This window comes from Pseudophryne corroboree, chromosome 1 (assembly GCF_028390025.1).
Source record: "Pseudophryne corroboree isolate aPseCor3 chromosome 1, aPseCor3.hap2, whole genome shotgun sequence".
Lineage (NCBI taxonomy): Eukaryota > Metazoa > Chordata > Amphibia > Anura > Myobatrachidae > Pseudophryne > Pseudophryne corroboree.
In genome coordinates this window covers 211011374-211032384 of record NC_086444.1, presented here as the reverse complement: position 1 = coordinate 211032384, position 21011 = coordinate 211011374, and the positions used below count along the sequence as shown (strand labels likewise).

Here is a 21011-nt window from a genome sequence, read left to right as displayed (position 1 = left end):
TATAGAAATGCATCCTTTAAATGCTCTATAGTCAATAAAATACTGTCCCTGTCAAGGGTATCAATATTTTCAGTCAGGGAATCCGACCAAGCCACCCAGCGCTGCACATCCAGGCTGAGGCGATCGCTGGTCGCAGTATAACACCAGTATGTGTGTATATACTTTTTAGGATATTTTCCAGCCTCCTATCAGCTGGCTCCTTGAGGGCGGCCGTATCTGGAGACGGTAACGCCACTTGTTTTGATAAGCGTGTGAGCGCCTTATCCACCCTAAGGGGTGTTTCCCAACGCGCCCTAACTTCTGGCGGGAAAGGGTATAACGCCAATAATTTTCTATCGGGGAAAACCCACGCATCATCACACACTTCATTTAATTTATCTGATTCAGGAAAAACTACAGGTAGTTTTTTCACACCCCACATAATACCCTCTTTTGTGGTACTTGTAGTATCAGAAATATGTAACACCTCCTTCATTGCCCTTAACATGCAACGTGTGGCCCAAATGGAAAATACGTTTGTTTCTTCACCGTCGACACTGGAGTCAGTGTCCGTGTCTGTGTCGACCGACTGAGGTAAATGGGCGTTCTAAAGCCCCTGACGGTGTTTGAGACGCCTGGACAGGTACTAATTGGTTTGCCGGCCGTCTCATGTCGTCAACCGACCTTGCAGCGTGTTGACATTATCACGTAATTCCCTAAATAAGCCATCCATTCCGGTGTCGACTCCCTAGAGAGTGACATCACCATTACAGGCAATTGCTCCGCCTCCTCACCAACATCGTCCTCATACATGTCGACACACACGTACCGACACACAGCACACACACAGGGAATGCTCTGATAGAGGACAGGACCCCACTAGCCCTTTGGGGAGACAGAGGGAGAGTTTGCCAGCACACACCAAAACGCTATAATTATACAGGGACAACCTTTATAGAAGTGTTTTTCCCTTATAGCATCTTAATATATATAATCATATCGCCAAATAAGTGCCCCCCCTCTCTGTTTTAACCCTGTTTCTGTAGTGCAGTGCAGGGGAGAGCCTGGGAGCCTTCCCACCAGCATTTCTGTGAGGGAAAATGGCGCTGTGTGCTGAGGAGAATAGGCTCCGCCCCCTTTTCGGCGGGCTTCTTCTCCCGTTTTTCTGAGACCTGGCAGGGGTTAAATACATCCATATAGCCCCAGGGGCTATATGTGATGTATCTTTTAGCCAGTATAGGTATTCTCATTGCTGCCCAGGGCGCCCCCCGCAGCGCCCTGCACCCTCCGTGACCGCTGGTGTGAAGTGTGTGACAACAATGGCGCACAGCTGCAGTGCTGTGCGCTACCTCATGAAGACTGAAAAGTCTTCTGCCGCCGGTTTCTGGACCTCTTCACTCTTCGGCATCTGCAAGGGGGTCGGCGGCGCGGCTCCGGGACCGGACTCCATGGCTGGGCCTGTGTTCGATCCCTCTGGAGCTAATGGTGTCCAGTAGCCTAAGAAGCCAATCCATCCTGCACGCAGGTGAGTTCACTTCTTCTCCCCTAAGTCCCTCGTAGCAGTGAGCCTGTTGCCAGCAGGACTCACTGAAAATAAAAAACCTAACAAAACTTTTACTCTAAGCAGCTCTTTAGGAGAGCCACCTAGATTGCACCCTTCTCGGCCGGGCACAAAAATCTAACTGAGGCTTGGAGGAGGGTCATAGGGGGAGGAGCCAGTGCACACCACCTGATCCTAAAGCTTTTACTTTTGTGCCCTGTCTCCTGCGGAGCCGCTAATCCCCATGGTCCTGACGGAGTCCCAGCATCCACTAGGACGTCAGAGAAAAGTTCCTGGGCTTTAGGTCAATTATGTTGTAATTATAGGAGTTTTAACTTCTGAAAATAAAAACGGAAGTTTCCAAATGAGTTTTCATTAGAACAAATGAAACGTTACATTGTTTTGGCTATATACAACTAAATGACTATAATGTTTTTAGCAATGTGACCCTTTACCCTTCTGCTTACTATTCAAAATATCCTGTTGAAATGCAAATGTACGGTTTTGTTACTATTAATCTAATGTATTATAAAGCATTGTGTAAGCAAAATGGTTTTAGTTCTCAAAGACTTAATTGTAAGGCACGCTGCACATATTTTAATAAGCAATGTAAAATCCTGCCAGCAGGTGCACTATATGGAGTAGTGGTGCCTATGAATTATTCAGCAAGGAAAGCACTTCTGCTGAGACAGAATTTGCAATAATGTTTTTTCAGGCGAGATCAGTGGCTATCACAGACTGTCAATGCCAATTTGCTTCAGCTCAAACAGAAAAGGTCACACCCATAAAATAAACAATGTGAGTGTGTAATGCTTATTCTGTGCTTTCTCTGTATAGACAGGTCTTTTTTTTTTTTTTTCGTGCCCTTTACCCTTATAGTGACAGGAATTGTGCAGTGGCAATCGCCTTCCATATTTATTATTAAATTGTTTTTGACAATACCGCTCTACATCAATACAATGGAATTTAAGAAAATCAAACCGTAGATAAATAAAAAGTGTATGCAATAATATTGCATTACAGCTAATGAACCCTATGATCTTGTAACTACTTTCATAAAGAAATATATACTGTAGGTTAATGCTCTTCATATACAATAGTCATTTATAAAGAGCTGTCACTTTACGTAGCACTGTGCACATGTGGGATCATTCAGAAATTGCATAGGTTGAAATGAAAGACAAGACAAGCCCAAATGAGAACCCAATCTAAGAGGTGTGGTGAGCACTTGATACACAAGGTAGCAGAATGACGAATTAGCTTTGTAACTACCGGTGGGTAAGGTGCGTGTGGCTGCTGTAAATCAGTCACCATTATTTAATCAGTCACTGGCATATAACAATTATGGGACCAATTCAGACCCTGGACGCAGCTGCGCGGTTCCTTGCAGCGGCTGCATCCAGGTGGTTTGCACAACCTTACACATTGCGGCCGTATCCCTGAAGGATGCCGCTGCAATGTGATAGACAGGGGCAGGCGCTGTGGGGGCGGGCCGGGACTGTTTTCGGGGCGGCTGCATGACGTCACACGCAGCCGCTCTGGGACAAAAAATGGTCGCTGACCACCTGACAGCGCAGCCAGGAGTCAACCTTAAATCAGATGCCTCCACAATCTAATTGCTGATGCATTGGGAGGGGAAGGGGGGATGGCGGTCTCACACTTGCAGGACGGCCTTGCCCTGTGCTAGGCGGCCCCCAACATGTCCAGCAATGTCTGTCCTTCACAATTTATCTTAATTAAACCTTCTTATGTAGAGTCTGGATAATGCTTTAGCTTCTGTGATATATATATGGGCACTCTTGTGGTTACCCGCCAGCTTGGAGTACTTTTTTGACCAATGTTTTTCATTGGCATCATGCTCACTGCTGGGCACAGAGCCAAGACACTTGTTCTCCATACAGTATTAACAGAAGTTACAGCAGTAACTGCTGCTACCAACTAACCCACAGAAATTATCAAAGAGGATCTGAGATGGCAATGACTGTTTAACTGTCTGGTGCAGCAGTTGAACATACAGTAGGTGGCATTCCAGTAGATATATGGGGCAGATGTATTAAGCCTGGAGAAGTGATAAAGCAGTGATAAGTGCAAGGTGATAACGCACCAGACAATAAGCTCTTAACTGCAAATTTACATATTGCAGCTGATTGGCTGGTGCGTTATCACCTTGCACTTATCACTGCTTTATCGTATCTCCAGGCTTAATATATCTGCCACGTGGTGGTGGCACTTCTCTGTAACACCTTGCTTGCACTGCCTTCACAATTGTTTATTATGTCTTATCTGTGTAGAAGATGATTAAGTTGGAGGTAGGGCACAAGGTTGAGTACCGACATCTGTACCGGCCATCTGCATACCAGTCTATGTTTAATATTACACTTTTTTATTTATTTTTGTTACTGTAGCGGTTACGTGGATTAATATCCTTTTATAAAATCTAACTTAATTCTAACCTCTTTTACTGCTGCTACTGGATGCTCATTTTTATTCCAGCAACATCTGTGACATGACTGAAGTCAATACATCCCCCTACATGGTGCTGTGTGTACTTTTACTCTTATCCCTGTTAATTATTTATTCACTTGTCTCTCTTTCCCCTATGGCTTAGTTGAGAAATAAAGGGCAGAGACTCCATCAGATCTCTAAATTAAAAGCTTTGATGATTTCTACATTTTTATGGCTCTCCATTTGACTTGGGGTATGCAGATCTTTTTAAATAGTTACAAAAAATATATTTTTAAATGGAAATTTCTCAAGTATAAAATATCACTCACATTCAAAACAATACTTCAGCTACACCCTAATAATTCCTGGCAGAAATACCAGTTAATATATATCGGAAAATAAGAATTTACTTACCGATAATTCTATTTCTCGTAGTCCGTAGTGGATGCTGGGAACTCCGTAAGGACCATGGGGAATAGCGGCTCCGCAGGAGACTGGGCACAAAAGAAAAGCTTTAGGACTACCTGGTGTGCACTGGCTCCTCCCCCTATGACCCTCCTCCAAGCCTCAGTTAGGATACTGTGCCCGGACGAGCGTACACAATAAGGAAGGATTTATGAATCCCGGGTAAGACTCATACCAGCCACACCAATCACACCGTACAACTTGTGATCTGAACCCAGTTAACAGCATGATAACAGAGGAGCCTCTGGATAGATGGCTCACAACAACAATAACCCGATTAGTTAACAATAACTATGTACAAGTATTGCAGATAATCCGCACTTGGGATGGGCGCCCAGCATCCACTACGGACTACGAGAAATAGAATTATCGGTAAGTAAATTCTTATTTTCTCTGACGTCCTAGTGGATGCTGGGAACTCTGTAAGGACCATGGGGATTATACCAAAGCTCCCAAACGGGCGGGAGAGAGCGGATGACTCTGCAGCACCGAGTGAGAAAACTCCAGGTCCTCCTCAGCCAGAGTGTCAAATTTGTAAAATTTCACAAAAGTATTTGACCCTGACCAAGTAGCAGCTCGGCAAAGTTGTAAAGCCGAGACCCCTCGGGCAGCCACCCAAGATGAGCCCACCTTCCTTGTGGAGTGGGCTTTTACAGATTTTGGCTGTGGCAGGCCTGCCACAGAATGTGCAAGCTGAATTGTACTACAAATCCAGCGAGCAATAGTCTGCTTAGAAGCAGGAGCACCCAGCTTGTTGGGTGCGTACAGGATAAATAGCGAGTCAGATTTTCTGACTCCAGCCGTCCTGGAAACATATATTTTCAGGGCCCTGACAACATCCAGCAACTTGGAGTCCTCCAAGTCCCTAGTAGCCGCAGGTACCACAATAGGCTGGTTCAGGTGAAACGCTGAAACCACCTTAGGGAGAAATTGAGGACGAGTCCTCAATTCTGCTCTGTCCGTATGAAAAATCAGGTAAGGGCTTTTACAGGATAAAGCCGCCAATTCTGACACACGCCTGGCCGAAGCCAGGGCCAACAGCATGACCACTTTCCATGTGAGATATTTTAAGTCCACAGTGTTGAGTGGTTCAAACCAATGTGATTTTAGGAAACCCAAAACAACATTCAGATCCCAGGGTGCCACTGGAGGCACAAAAGGAGGCTGCATATGTAGCACTCCCTTAACAAACGTCTGGACTTCAGGCACTGAAGCCAGTTCTCTTTGAAAGAAAATCGACAGGGCCGAAATCTGGACCTTAATGGATCCTAATTTTAGGCCCATAGACACTCCTGCTTGCAGGAAATGCAGGAATCGACCCAGTTGAAATTCCTCCGTCGGGGCCTTTTTGGCCTCGCACCACGCAACATATTTCCGCCAGATGCGGTGATAATGCTTTGCGGTTACATCCTTTCTGGCTTTTATCAAAGTAGGGATGACTTCTTCTGGAATGCCTTTTTCCTTTAGGATCCGGCGTTCAACCGCCATGCCGTCAAACGCAGCCGCGGTAAGTCTTGGGTCCTCTGTGAGCATTTCTTGAAGTTCCGGGTACCAAGTCCTTCTTGGCCAATCCGGAGCCACGAGAATGGTTCTTACTCCTCCCCGCCGTATAATTCTCAGCACCTTGGGTATGAGAGGCAGAGGAGGGAACACATACACTGACTGGTACACCCACGGTGTTACCAGAGCGTCCACAGCTATTGCTTGAGGGTCCCTTGACCTGGCGCAATACCTGTCCAGTTTTTTGTTGAGGCGGGACGCCATCATGTCCACCTTTGGTTTTTCCCAACGGTTTACAATCATGTGGAAGACTTCTGGGTGAAGTCCCCACTCTCCCGGGTGGAGGTCGTGCCTGCTGAGGAAGTCTGCTTCCCAGTTGTCCACTCCCGGAATGAACACTGCTGACAGTGCTATCACATGATTCAGCGAAGAATCCTTGCAGCTTCTGCCATTGCCCTCCTGCTTCTTGTGCCGCCCTGTCTGTTTACGTGGGCGACTGCCGTGATGTTGTCCGACTGGATCAGCACCGGCTGACCTTGAAGCAGAGGTCTTGCTTGGCTTAGAGCATTGTAAATGGCCCTTAGCTCCAGGATATTTATGTGAAGTGATGTCTCCAGGCTTGACCACAAGCCCTGGAAATTTCTTCCCTGTGTGACTGCTCCCCAGCCTCGCAGGCTGGCATCTGTGGTCACCAGGACCCAGTCCTGAATGCCGAATCTGCGGCCCTCTAGAAGATGAGCACTCTGCAACCACCACAGGAGAGACACCCTTGTCCTTGGGGACAGGGTTATCCGCTGATGCATCTGAAGATGCGATCCGGACCATTTGTCCAGCAGGTCCCACTGGAATGTTCTTGCGTGGAATCTGCCGAATGGGATTGCTTCGTAGGAAGCCACCATTTTTCCCAGGACCCTTGTGCATTGATGCACTGATACTTGGCCTGGTTTTAGGAGGTTCCTGACTAGCTCGGATAACTCCCTGGCTTTCTCTTCCGGGAGAAACACCTTTTTCTGGACTGTGTCCAGAATCATCCCTAGGAATAGAAGACGTGTCGTCGGGATCAGCTGCGATTTTGGGATATTGAGAATCCAACCGTGCTGCCGCAGCACTACTTGAGATAGTACTACTCCGACTACCAACTGTTCCCTGGATCTCGCCCTTATCAGGAGATCGTCCAATTAAGGGATAATTAAAACTCCTTTCCTTCGAAGGAGTATCATCATTTCGGCCATTACTTTGGTAAAGACCCGGGGTGCCGTGGACAACCCAAACGGCAGCGTCTGAAACTGATAGTGGCAGTTCTGTACCACAAACCTGAGGTACCCTTGGTGAGAAGGGTAAATTGGGACATGGAGGTAAGCATCCTTGATGTCCAGAGACACCATATAATCCCCTTCTTCCAGGTTCGCGATCACCGCTCTGAGTGACTCCATCTTGAATTTGAACCTCTGTATGTAAGTGTTCAAAGATTTTAGATTTAAAATGGGTCTCACCGAGCCGTCCGGCTTCGGTACCACAAACAGCGTGGAATAATACCCCTTTCCCTGTTGCAGGAGGGGTACCTTGATTATCACCTGCTGGGAATACAGCTTGTGAATGGATTCCAATACCGCCTCCCTGTCGGAGGGAGACGTCGGTAAGGCAGACTTTAGGAAACGGCGAGGGGGAGACGTCTCGAATTCCAATTTGTACCCCTGAGATACTACCTGAAGGATCCAGGGGTCCACTTGTGAGTGAGCCCACTGTGCGCTGAAATTCTTGAGACGGGCCCCCACCGTGCCTGAGTCCGCTTGTATAGCCCCAGCGTCATGCTGAGGACTTGGCAGAAGCGGGAGAGGACTTCTGTTCCTGGGAACTGGCTGTTTGCTGCAGCCTTTTTCCTCTCCCTCTGCCACGGGGCAGAAATGAGGAGCCTTTTGCCCGCTTGCCCTTATGGGGCCGAAAGGACTGCGCCTGATAATACGGCGTCTTCTTATGTTGAGAGGCTACCTGGGGTAAAAATGTGGATTTCCCAGCAGTTGCCGTGGACACCCGGTCTGATAGACCTACCCCAAATAACTCCTCCCGTTTATAAGGCAATACTTCCATATGCCTTTTAGAATCAGCATCACCTGACCACTGCCGCGTCCATAACCCTCTTCTGGCGGATATGGACAGCGCACTTACTCTTGATGCCAGTCGGCAAATATCCCTCTGTGCATCACGCATATATAAAAATGCATCTTTCAAATGCTCTATAGTCAGTAATATACTGTCCCTATCCAGGGTATCAATATTTTCAGTCAGGGAATCCGACCAAGCCACCCCAGCACTGCACATCCAGGCTGAGGCGATTGCTGGTCGCAGTATAACACCCGTGTGAGTGTATATACATTTTAGGATATTCTCCTGCTTTCTATCAGCAGGTTCCTTTAGGGCGGCCGTATCAGGAGACGGCAGTGCCACCTGTTTAGACAAGCGTGTGAGCGCTTTATCCACCCTAGGGGGTGTTTCCCAACGTGCCCTATCCTCTGGCGGGAAAGGGTATGATGCCAATAACCTTTTAGGAATTATCAGTTTTTTATCGGGAGAGACCCACGCATCATCACACACTTCATTTAATTCCTCAGATGCAGGAAAAACTACAGGTAGTTTTTTCTCACCAAACATAATACCCTTTTTAGTGGTACTTGTATTATCAGAAATATGCAAAACATTTTTCATTGCCTCAATCATGTAACGTGTGGCCCTACTGGAAGTCACATTCGTCTCTTCATCGTCGACACTGGAGTCAGTATCCGTGTCGGCATCTGTATCTGCCATCTGTGATAGCGGGCGTTTAAGAGCCCCTGATGGTCTTTGAGACGCCTGGACAGGCACAAGCTGAGTAGCCGGCTGTCCCATGTCATCAAACTTCTTTTGTAAAGAGCTGACACTTTCACGTAATTCCTTCCATAAGCCCATCCACTCAGGTGTCGACCCCCTAGGGGGTGACATCTCCACTACAGGCAATTGCTCCGCCTCCACATCATTTTCCTCCTCATACATGTCGACACAGCCGTACCGACACACAGCACACACACAGGGAATGCTCTGATACAGGACAGGACCCCACTAGCCCTTTGGGGAGACAGAGGGAGAGTATGCCAGCACACACCAGAGCGCTATATATATATACCGGGATAACACTATACAGAGTGTTTTTCCCTTTATAGCTGCTGTTTATATTATACTGCGCCTAATTAGTGCCCCCCCTCTCTTGTTTTACCCTTTTCTGTAGTGCAGGACTGCAGGGGAGAGTCAGGGAGACGTCCTTCCAGCGGAGCTGTGAGGGAAAATGGCGCCCGTGTGCTGAGGAGAAAGGCCCCGCCCCCTTCTCGGCGGACTTTTCTCCCGCTTTTTTCTGGAATCTGGCAGGGGTTAATATACATCCATATAGCCCTGGGGGTTATATGTGATGTATTTTTGCCAGCCAAGGTGTTTATATTGCTGCTCAGGGCGCCCCCCCCCAGCGCCCTGCACCCTCAGTGACCGGAGTGTGTGGTGTGCATGAGGAGCAATGGCGCACAGCTGCAGTGCTGTGCGCTACCTTGGTGAAGACTGATGTCTTCTGCCGCCGATTTTCCGGACCTCTTCTTGCTTCTGGCTCTGTAAGGGGGCCGGCGGCGCGGCTCTGGGACCGGACTCCGAGGCTGGGCCTGTGTTCGGTCCCTCTGGAGCTAATGGTGTCCAGTAGCCTAAGAAGCCCAAGCTGGCTGCAAGCAGGCAGGTTCGCTTCTTCTCCCCTTAGTCACTCGATGCAGTGAGCCTGTTGCCAGCAGGTCTCACTGAAAATAAAAAACCTAAAACTAACTTTTTCTAAGAAGCTCAGGAGAGCCCCCTAGATTGCACCCAGCTCGGTCGGGCACAAAAATCTAACTGAGGCTTGGAGGAGGGTCATAGGGGGAGGAGCCAGTGCACACCAGGTAGTCCTAAAGCTTTTCTTTTGTGCCCAGTCTCCTGCGGAGCCGCTATTCCCCATGGTCCTTACGGAGTTCCCAGCATCCACTAGGACGTCAGAGAAATATTAATTCCACGTGTATTATACTTTGTATCATGTAGATCTGGAATAATTTCAAGTTATCATTATTTTCAATGAAATAATACTTCCTAGTGCTATAATAAGGTATACAAAAGAAATATATAGTGATAACATTACACGCACATATAAGGAGCCACGGGGTGAGGACACACACACACTAAGAGTGGCAGGTGGTGTTACACAGGAGCTCAAACCTGTGACAAGTTAAACTGAATAAAGCGGTTAATGGATGTTGTTTTTATTAAGGGGCATTTGAAAAATTTTCTTGCTGATGGGCATCCTAAAGCTGGGTACACACTTGCTGATAAATAGTTTGTACAACCAACGAACGATATATCAGTTGGACCATCAGTTCATGTGTACAGCCGAGATGTCGTTCACTAACATATCATGTCGGGTTGGGTTTGATATGCAGGTGATCGGGATGCCAGTGGTCAGAATACCAACGGCTGCATCCCCCATGTTGACAATCCCAACAGGGTCAAGGTAAGTATAATTACCTTTCACCAATGCCCCCCTAATCCTATTCCTCCCCCCAACCGCAGCCTCATCCTAATCCTCCCCAGGGGTGCCTAAAGTAACTCCCCCCTCCCCACAGCCTAATCTAAACCTAACCCCCCTTCCTGCAGCCTCCCCCTTCCCCCGCAGCCTAACCCTAATCCTTGCCGGGGGTACCTAAACCTTACCCCGCCCCCCTCCACACAGCCTAAACCTAACCCCTCGCCCCACAGTTTAACTCTAACAATTCCCCCACAGTCTAAACCTAACCATCTCCCCACCCCTCTCACTGCTTACTAGTCTGTTCGTTCGGGATCCCAGCGGTCGGGATTCCGGCACTGGGATTGTGATCTTAGTTGGGATGCCGACACCAGCATTCCGAGCAGTGTCGGGATTCTGGCGACTAGTATTTCGACTGCAGTGATAATATTAATATACTTCTATTTCTAATTGCCCTCCCATTCCCGGATCGGTGTGACCCTGCACTTTTATAAACAATGCAACTATAACCAATAGCTTTCACATGAATAAAACTTACCACATACAGAAGGTTAAGATTGTCAGCTTTTCCGAAGCAGAGATCCAACAATGTCACCTCGTTTTTTGTTGCTGGTCTTCCTGACATCATCCATGGTAGAGCAAGCTTTTCTACACTTGTTTCCTAGGAGCAAATAAAATAGTGTTATTGTAACATAAAAGTGACAATAACAAGGATGACATAACATACTGTAGCTATGTTGGAGTGACATATTTCAAATAAACAAGTAGGAGCCGGCAAAGATCTTCATGTATTATTACTAAAACAAATAACAACAAACTCGTGTTATATTTGAATCTGACAAACATCCTTTTACTTAGAAAAAACACATCTTAGTTATGTCAGGATTAGACTGACATGGTGCCGTTGCCCCCTCCACCAGGCATGTTTAGAAGATGTCTGTATACCACTTAAACTGGATTAGATTTCTCAGTCTAAAAGGATGAAATACAATTTACAAAAACAACAACACAAGAATAAGGGGTCTATTCATGAAGCAGTGAAAAGAGTAGAGAAATAAGCCTGTGGAAAAGTTGCCCATGGCAACCAATCAGCTGCTCCGTACAATTGTATAGTATGCAAAGTATAAATGTTACTTCAATGCTGATTGGTTGCCATGAGCAACTTCTCTACTGGCTCACTTCTCCCCATTTTTCATTGCTTCATGAATAGACCCCTAAATCTTTATAAATATTTCAATACTACTATAAAACATTATACATGGAAACACTTCAAATTTAGGAAACTTCCTTTGCTGAAATGGGTTAAAGTGTAAAACTCCTATGCTTGCACATGAAATTATTTTTCAGTAATTGCGGGACCTGTTTGGGAACGGCAGGTTTAGGAAAATAACAGTGATCCGAGTTTGTGCTTTCAGGATGTTCTGCCAGTGTGGGATGAAGCATAAACAGTGTGAGATGCCAACTAAAGAAAACTTAAAGACATGATGAAAATCCTTCTTTATAGTTAAGTAAAACACATTTGCTGCTTACTTTAGTTAGTGTATTAGCCCTTTATACTACAGTTTAAAAAATGGTAGATGTGAGTGTTTGTAACCCTGGCTTTTGTCCAGTATTTCCTTGTAACAGTAAAGTTCCATAGTTTCCCAATGGCCCAACACTACACTGTCCAGGAAAATTAGCTTTCCTGGCTAGTTTTCACCTCTCTAGCTACATTCTGAAGACGTAGTCTCCATCATTTGGTGGGTGTGCATGATCAGCAGATGATGATGGTTCCAGCATCCTCTTTATTTACATTATATAAGAGTCAATAGCAGAATCTGCATGAGCCTGTACCATATAAAAGTACAGTATTCATGCAGGTGTGCAGTGAAAATTCAAATAAAAAAAAAAAACCAAACAGTCTCTGGTGAATAGGAATGATGTGCAAAACAAAATAATAAACTATTCCTGGAACTGCTCAGCCACCTGATGGACATAGTGCTCCCATTTATTGCTGATAAAGTTCTAACATAAACACAGCGAAGGGAACTTATAGGCATCTGGCCCACCCTGGCACATGTCTGCATAGTAGCCTGATTGCTCTTTTCAGCTTAACCACACTCCATCTGTTAATGTTAACTGTCAGTCTTCACCCAAAATCTCTGTGGTCCTCTTTCCTTCCAAATTGTCACTCTTTGGTGACAGAGCATAGATCTGTATGAATAAATTTCCATTGCCTCCCAAAAATGTGTGTTTTCTTTTTACAGTTTTAAGAAGATTTGGAGCCGCACAAATTTGGCGACATATGCAAACCCCTCCCGCCCTCCCAAAGTAATGGAAAGCCTCCCTTTTTGGGCCTCAACAAATGTTGGGTAGACTGCACCAGTATCGTAACTAAATACCACAGTTTGTAAACTGAAATCCAGAAAAGGAAAGCAGTGAAGATCTTGCCAGTATCGCCCCCAGCCAAGTGTCTTCACATACCTGACTGAGATATGCCCAGTGCAGAAAGCCACTAACCACGAGCTATCTAATAACTGCACTCCATGTTCCTTTTAGCATTGTTATAAACATCATAGAGACATACATATACAGTAAGCCATTCTGTTGTTCACATCTCCCAGTGTTGCCAGTCTTCGGACATTGTCCTTGGAATTATATATAAAGACAACAACAGTAATGTGCGCTAACAATGACCAAAATATCCTACAATGTAACTAAGAGGGTAAAAGTCTTCGTTAAATAGCAGCTATGCCAGGGAAGGGGGAGGTGGAACCTTCGGCCCTCCAGCTGTTGTTGAACTACACATCCCAGCATACCCTGCAACCGTTTTTTACAGGACAAATAGCAAAACTGTAGCAAGGCATGCTGGTATGTGTAGTTCAACAACAGCGGGAGGGCCAAAGGTTCCCCACCCCTGAGCTATGCTCATGCAATGAAGGAGCATTATCTCGCAAGACTACAAAATGAGAGCTGTAATCCCCACATTAGGCATTGTGGTGGGAGAGAGGAAAACAGCTCCTCTTATGGCCAACTGGTGAACTACAGTATGCATCCTGAAATATTAGATTCAGAGCATCGGTATAATAATCAGATATATAAAAGTCTAAAAGTGTCCACACACTACAACGATTTTAGGGAAAATGGAACGATTTAGACGTACAGATGTGTCCTCTCAGTCACATCCTTGCTGCAGTTATGCTAAACAGCCCTTGAAGCTGTGCCTTAATGTAGTAAGGACCCACGGCAATGTAATAGGACGCACAAGCAGCTTCTGCTGATTAAAATGATATGCGGCATGCATATATTTTGTGTGTAATTGCGGCTCTATCTGCATCTGAAATGTCACATTAGTGTTTTCCATGAAAACACAGTAGCATAGCATTTTGTATGCAAATACAGTCGCAGTCACACACAGAATATAGGCATGTTGCATATCATTTTTAAAAAGCAGAAGCTGCGTCTTATTACATTACTGTGCGTTAAAGATGCATTTTCAAATAAAAAACACAAAAAAGAAGATGCTCGGCACTACCGAGTCACACGGCACTTATGCGTCATGTGTAATGCCACTTGTAGTGCACAGAGCAAAGATGTAAGAGGACACATCTGTAGCTATATATCATTCGGAAAAGTGCATATCGTTCAGTGTTCATGAATGATAACGATCACATAAGCAGTCCCACTGCTCGTTAGACTCATCCTCTGATCTTCCCTCCTGTACGGAATATATGGTGTCATATTTATCAATGTTAACCAAATCATTTGTGTTTCTGCACATCAGATGTATCTAACGATACATCGTCAGATCAGTGTCGGATCAATCGTTCTAGTGTGTGGGCACCTCAACAATCAGCTTGCAGACAGCGTTTCAATATTATTTCAGCCTTCAGGTGCTTAAATATGGTTTAATAAGATACATTAGTAGATGTCATCAATGTAAGATAAAGGAAATGCCTTTTACCACTTAAAGCAAAACCATCCAAAACTACAAGAGGGGTTAATGAAGTAGGTTAAAGAAGTCACATGGCCCTCCAATTCATCAGTAAGAGAAAATCAATAAACAATATTTATAGGCCATATTAAATTTACTAAACACATGCCTGAATCATCAGGTCTCTCCACACTATTAGCAGTAGCTAAATGGGTCCTCTCTCTTGAATCCCCAGTGTTACCTGATAATTTCACCCAGACTGTTTTATTTCGTAAATGAAGGGAAAGCCCCATTCTGAGGACCCCATATGATGGGAGACTGAAAATAGGTACAAAACATATACCCGGGTGCCAAAGCCATCCAGGGGGTACCATGGATGGAGAAGAAGACATAGATAAAGATGGATTGTGCTCATATGGGCACACCCATTAACTAGTGCCAACCTTGGAATACAAGTAAATATCTGCCAATATCCTGACGTCAATATTTTACTAGAGATTGCAATAACCTTGCAAAATCAATCAATAAAAAGATTATTCTAAACAAGAAGGAAAAAAAGGAATGTAAATGTGTCCCTTTGAGTGAAAAGAGTAAATAACATTGGAAGCCAAGTGATCCTGTGTTGAAATACAGATCTGTAAGCGTTTCTCTGACATGTTTCTAAATAGTCTGTTTGCGTACTGACTGCAAATAGAAGAGATGGATGATTATGAAATGTTGAGTGGGGTTATTCATTCCACCATGACAGATTGCTGGTTGGCAATGCTAAAAACTGACATACACCAGGGGAACATCAGAAGAAGCAAAAGCGTGGCTTCATTCCACAAATAAGCTGAAGAACTGAAGGTCTTGTGTGCCATGCCAATGACCCATCAACTCTGAAGATTAATATTTATAAATAAATAGACAATAATACATCTAATATGTCGTAACCATAGAACATAATTATACAGAGTATCATACGTTGTATACAAACTGTTATGCGCCTTGCTGGATTCAAACCCAGTAGTGAGCCAAAGGTTGTTACCATTATAACCTCAGTTACATACCACGTATATTTTTTAAAGCTCTCAGTAAGCGGTTCAGTGGTACCGTGCACAAGCTCTGTGCAGGACGATCACCAGATGAAATAGCCACCTAGTAACCCAGCTACCCTGCAAGATCCTCCAGGAACTCCCTCGTATTCTCCATGTAAGCGTTTATAAAATAATTCTTAAGATGGATCCTAAAATGAGAGCCCATATCAATTTCTCTCCTCATATATGGAAGCATTTAAACTAAAACGGTCCAACCACAAAATCGCTTTGTCCCTCTGGATGCAGCTTAATTCCATCACGTTAGGTAAGAGGATTGTGGACAGAAACATGCAAATGTAGATTACAGTGTATAGTAATATAAATGGTGGCTTACTAAGCCTTTTTGTGGCTTCATGAGACCCTCTATAGATTTCTGGAGAAAAAAAAAAAATGTATATAGCAGCGTATTCAAGTGGTGTAAACACTGGCTCCAAACACAAAATAGCTTACAGGCCTTCTCCAACCTACGTCATCATTTAGTCAATTAGACTAAATATAGTCAGCTAGCATTTTTTTTAAATAAAAAAAAGGTGTTAAAAAGACCCATATTGTGTTCTCAGGATTATTTTTTGGCGACAGTGGACTGACGCCAACAGATTTCAGAACGCCAGTGTCACATAATTATCTATTAGGATGAAACCATCCCACATGTACTGAAAATGTCCATTCACTTTTTAAGCTATATTTATAGCATACGTAGAGAACCATCAAACAAGAAATGTCCTGTTTGTCTACATCACTCTGTCCAGTCTTGTTTCATTGCCGCTATTTATAAATTCTAAAAACCACAGCTAGTGAAAAGTAAGGACTAGCCATTTCTGACTATGCAAGACTGACATGGAAAATCTTTACACTATGAATCACTAACATATGGCAAAGGGAAAAAAATAAGTCAAACAGCACAGTCAATAAAGAACACACTGTGAAATTAACTAGGTTTCTAACTCATGTAGAAAAGCGGAAACAAGTCAAATTTTATGGGGGACTGAGAGCAGCCAATAAGTGCAGCTGTGGAAAACATCTATATTTGGATGTGACATGATTTTAGACATATATTAAGTGCTCTAAAATTTGCTATGTCATTAATATGATTTCTGGAAATTGTTATTTAATCTTTAAATTCCTGAATAATATTCTTTTGTGACTGGGTGTGTTATAATATAAACATGCCGAAAAAGATACCACATCAAATAGCTGCACATGCTGAAAATAAAACAATGTTTTGCATGAGCACTTTGCCCCTGAGTTATGTTGCCAATTACAGACATACTGTAGGGTGTATATTAACGGCAATTTTCAAAATCATTGTTTTTCGTCGATTTTTGCAACGTGATTTATAGGGGCAATTTTCTTATGCTAGAATTATTCCCTGAAATCCTGCACCATAAATTGCAAAACAGGCGATTTTGACAGATCTCAGTTTATTACATATCACCCACAGTGTCGTTTTGCTGTAGTGGGGAAAATCCATACGGCTTGTGTACCTTTATTGGGTGGACAATTCAAATGGAACATATAAGGAGGAATTTGCAAGTCTCTACACTAGATCCCACAGTGAAGTATAATCACCCTCTTAAATTTATAGAAAAGGTACTGTATGTGGATAATTTGTGTTTAAGAAGACTTCAACAGTATTTTACTTATAGCGAAGCAGTCTTTTACTCACGGCAACGTTTATGGTAGCTTCTTTACTCAAAGACCCTGTTAACCTTAATTCTGCTAAAAATTCTTACATCACACACTGAAAACCAAACATCATCCAAAGGGGCCAATCCAACTGCGGCCAAAGTTCTTGCCCCGTGAGTTAATGCGACAATAGCCGCACATTACAGCAGCTCGGATTCACACAATTTTGGTTGCAAACCATAGGAATTTGGGTTGAAAATGGGCCACAAGATGACCGGGCCATAGTGTTACAGTATTTAAGGTCACTTAGACATGTGCCAATTAGCTACCAAAATAAGGGGCTGATTCTGAGAGCAAATTCTGGGAGCTAAGCCTAAAAAGCAAGTCAATTTGCATCTGGAAGAACCCATGTTGCAATGCTAGGGAAAGCAAATACATTTATTATATTCACATGGAGGGTAAGTATTCAGACCCGGCTAATTCTTGTTTGCAGTATTTTATTAATGAAGTCTTTTGTTTGGCCATTAACAAATTGTTGAGACAAAACTAGAGATCTTGGATAACCTATATTCAATGGTATAGTTTAGTTATTGCAATACATAAGTCACGCATGTGGGTCTTAGCCACAGTTACCACGTCCGGTGGTGTCACATCACTGTCATCCTTGCCACCGTGGTTGTATCTGGTATCCCTGAGACTTGTGCTGGAGCTGCTGAAAGGGTGTCTGGCATTTGCCCTCCTGTCAGTTCATGTGGTGCAGTACATGGGTGTGGTCATCTTGGATTTTTCGCACATGACTTGTTCAGCCAATAGGTACTGGGAGTGCACTATTTAAACCATCTTCTAAGTCCAACCCATTGCAAGAACAACTCTCTATTTCCAGTCTCCTGGCTGCAGTGGCTTCCAATTCCTGCATCACAAACTGATTGGTTCTGTCTTCAGTAATCTGCATTTACAAAGTGCATCTGATTCTGCCTTCAGAGAGGTGCATTCACAAAGTGCATCTGATTCTGCCTTCAGAGAACTGCATTTACAAAGTGCATCTGCATTCATCTGTGCTTGCATTGACCAATATTTACAAGATGCATCTGCATCTGGCTTTGTCTCAGTAATCCGCATTCACAGAGTGCATCTGCATCAGTCTCCAGTATAAGGACATCCTGCATCTGTTCAGTCTTGAGCATCTATGATCTGAGTCTTGAACTGGGCACTAGGGATTCTATGTACTGGTTGTCTGGTACTTTGCGGTAGGTGTAAGAAGTGTCGGTATTGGGGGGGCGGAATCCGTATCTGCGCACAGTATGTGTGCTATACGGCTTAAACATGTATGACAGCTGTGACCCTGTCTATATCGGTGCTGCTATCGAAAGGGGCAGACTAGACGGGCCAAGTGTTTCTCATCTGCTGTCAATTTCTATGTTTCTATGATATGCAGGGTAATGTAAGAACGACACCTGCAGTAATTGATTTCGACAGCTGCAGGTGACGAAGCCCTATCTCCACAGCAGGGACTGTGCTGTTCCTGGCTATGGTGGGTGCCGGCTCTGGGCTGCATGTGAGATCTTGCGAGACTTTGCGCATGCCCAGTGAGCCGGGCCGGGGGTGGGGGGGTGGGGGGGGGGGGGGGGGGAGAACTACGCTGATGCGATGTGTCCGCTCGCAGGCATTGTAGGAGGGGAGAGCTTTCACTCTCCCTCTCTGGCAGCCGAGAAGTTGATATATCTTGGCACTAGTGCTTCCCACTTCACTTCGGTAAAGAGGCCATGTGGGAAAAGTGATACCAGCACGATAAGTGCCGGCATCATACATGTACCCATTTATCTCTGTCTACTTTATCTCTCTCCATGTCTTTGTACATGGACCCCTAGGTGTCCCATTTCACTCTGAAGATCCATCTACATCCTGCTCTTAGCGTGTGCAGTGAGTGCACCAATATCTACAGCAGGCGGCCATTGGTACTACAAGCACTTTGTTGTGGTCACATCTGCTACCTGTTCCTGTTTAGTAGCTCTGTGTACAGTGGGGGTAATTCTGAGTTGATCACAGCAGCAAGTTTGTTAGCAATTGGGCAAAACCATGTGCACTGCAGGGGGCGGGGGGGGGGGCAGATATAACATTTGCAGTGAGAGTTAGATTTGGGTGGGTTATTTTGTTTCTGTGCAGTGTAAATACTGGCTGCTTTATTTTTACACTGCAATTTAGATTTTAGTTTGAATACACCCAGACCAAATCTAACTCTCTCTGCACATGTTATATCTGTTCCCCCCTGCAGTGCACATGGTTTTGCCCAACTGCTAACAAATTTGCTGCTGCGATCAACTCAGAATTAGGGCCAGTATCTCTTAGAGACTATATTAAATCTGCTCATACACAAGCACCCCTAGTTTTGGTCTAATGCAGGCATTCCCAACCTCATTCCTCAAGGCACCCTTACAGTGCAGGTTTAGGGATATCCAGCCTTCAGCACAGATGGTCACATCAAAATAACCGAGGTACTAATTAAGTCACCTGTGCTCAAGCATAGATATCACTAAAATCTGGACTGTTAGTGTGCCCTGAGGACCGAGGTTGGGAACGCCTGGTCTAATGAGAAGTCTAATCAATACATACCACACATTTTCAATTGGATTGAGATCTGCTGAATTTGGTGGCCAAGGCAACCACTTTAACTTTCATCATGTTACTGAAACCATTATGGAGCAATCCATGGGCAGTGTGTGGTCAGGTTCACTCTCCTGCTGAAAGAGGCCACATCCATAGGAGAATACTGTTGGCATGAAAGGGTGCATCTGGTCCACAGTGATGTTTAGGTAGGTGGTATGCATCAAACTAACATTAACATGAAATAGTGGACCCAGAACATTCCCTAAAGCGGGCATGGCCAACCTGTGGCTCTAGAGCTGTTGTGTTATTAGGGAGTGCTAAAACTGCGGCAGGGCATGCTGGGATGTGTAGTTTCACAACAACTGGAGAACCACAGGTTGTCCACGCTTGCCCTACAGCATCACAGTCCCTCCCTTGTTTTCTTCCCACAATGCATCCTGGTGCCATATTTTCCCTACGTAAACAAAGCACATATACCCAGATGCAGCAGCAAATGAGATTCATCAGATCCGACAACTTTCTTCTATTAATATGTGTTGTGACAAATTACTCTCGCCACCATCATTCAAATGTTCTGTAATCTGTGATTTGTACCACAGTAGCTCTTCAGTTGATTCGTAGTCTTCATTGACCTCTTGCATCAATGAGCCTTGACTGCCCAATACCCTGCCGGTCGATCATGGTTTCCCCCTCCTCAGAACACTGTCCATAGGAACTCACCGTGACTGCCTTTGGCCTTGCTTTTTTCTGAAATGCTCTGACCCAGCCATCTGGCCATAACAAATTGATTCTTATTAAAGTCACTCAGGTTTTGCTTACACCTTCCCATATCTTCTGCATTCAACATATCAACAACATATGAATATCTAATGTCAGCTTATCATCAAATATATCCCTGACTGACCTGCTCCATTGTTATAAGATGTCAATGTAATTTGCTTAAAATAAAAGTGGTCTTAAGGATTTGGCTCAAGGGTGCATTTTGTGACATTCCTTGTACATACTTGGAGTGAAGTGGTTAAAGGGCACACTATGTGCACCAGTTACCGCTTCACCAGCATGTATGATTCACACTTTGCCGGTAAATGAACAGGGTGCATAGCGGTGTGGTGTAGTGTTATAGATAGGCTGGCATTGGTTGTACCTGATGTATGAAAGGACAGGAGGACAGTTAGCGTTTGGTGGCTGTCCTTCCTGTCTTCGGCTCCTCAGTCTGGCGCTGTGCTCCCTCTCATCCCGCTGTGTCCGATTCCAAGCATTGCCCTGGAGCCCTGGAAATCACATTGCGCATGCGCAAAACACCGC

At 44.6% G+C, this 21011-nt stretch overlaps 1 protein-coding gene across 3 annotated transcripts in view; it reads right to left on the bottom strand.

Moving 5' to 3' along the window:
• Nucleotides 1–21011, bottom strand: part of LOC135061454 (uncharacterized) — a 556703-nt gene that overhangs the window by 405523 nt on the left and 130169 nt on the right. For all 3 annotated transcript variants that reach the window (XM_063964060.1, XM_063964058.1, XM_063964059.1), the window contains exon 8: nucleotides 11026–11148. In XM_063964060.1, coding sequence (XP_063820130.1) covers nucleotides 11026–11148 — 123 coding nt within the window. The remainder of the gene's footprint in view (nucleotides 1–11025; nucleotides 11149–21011) is intronic.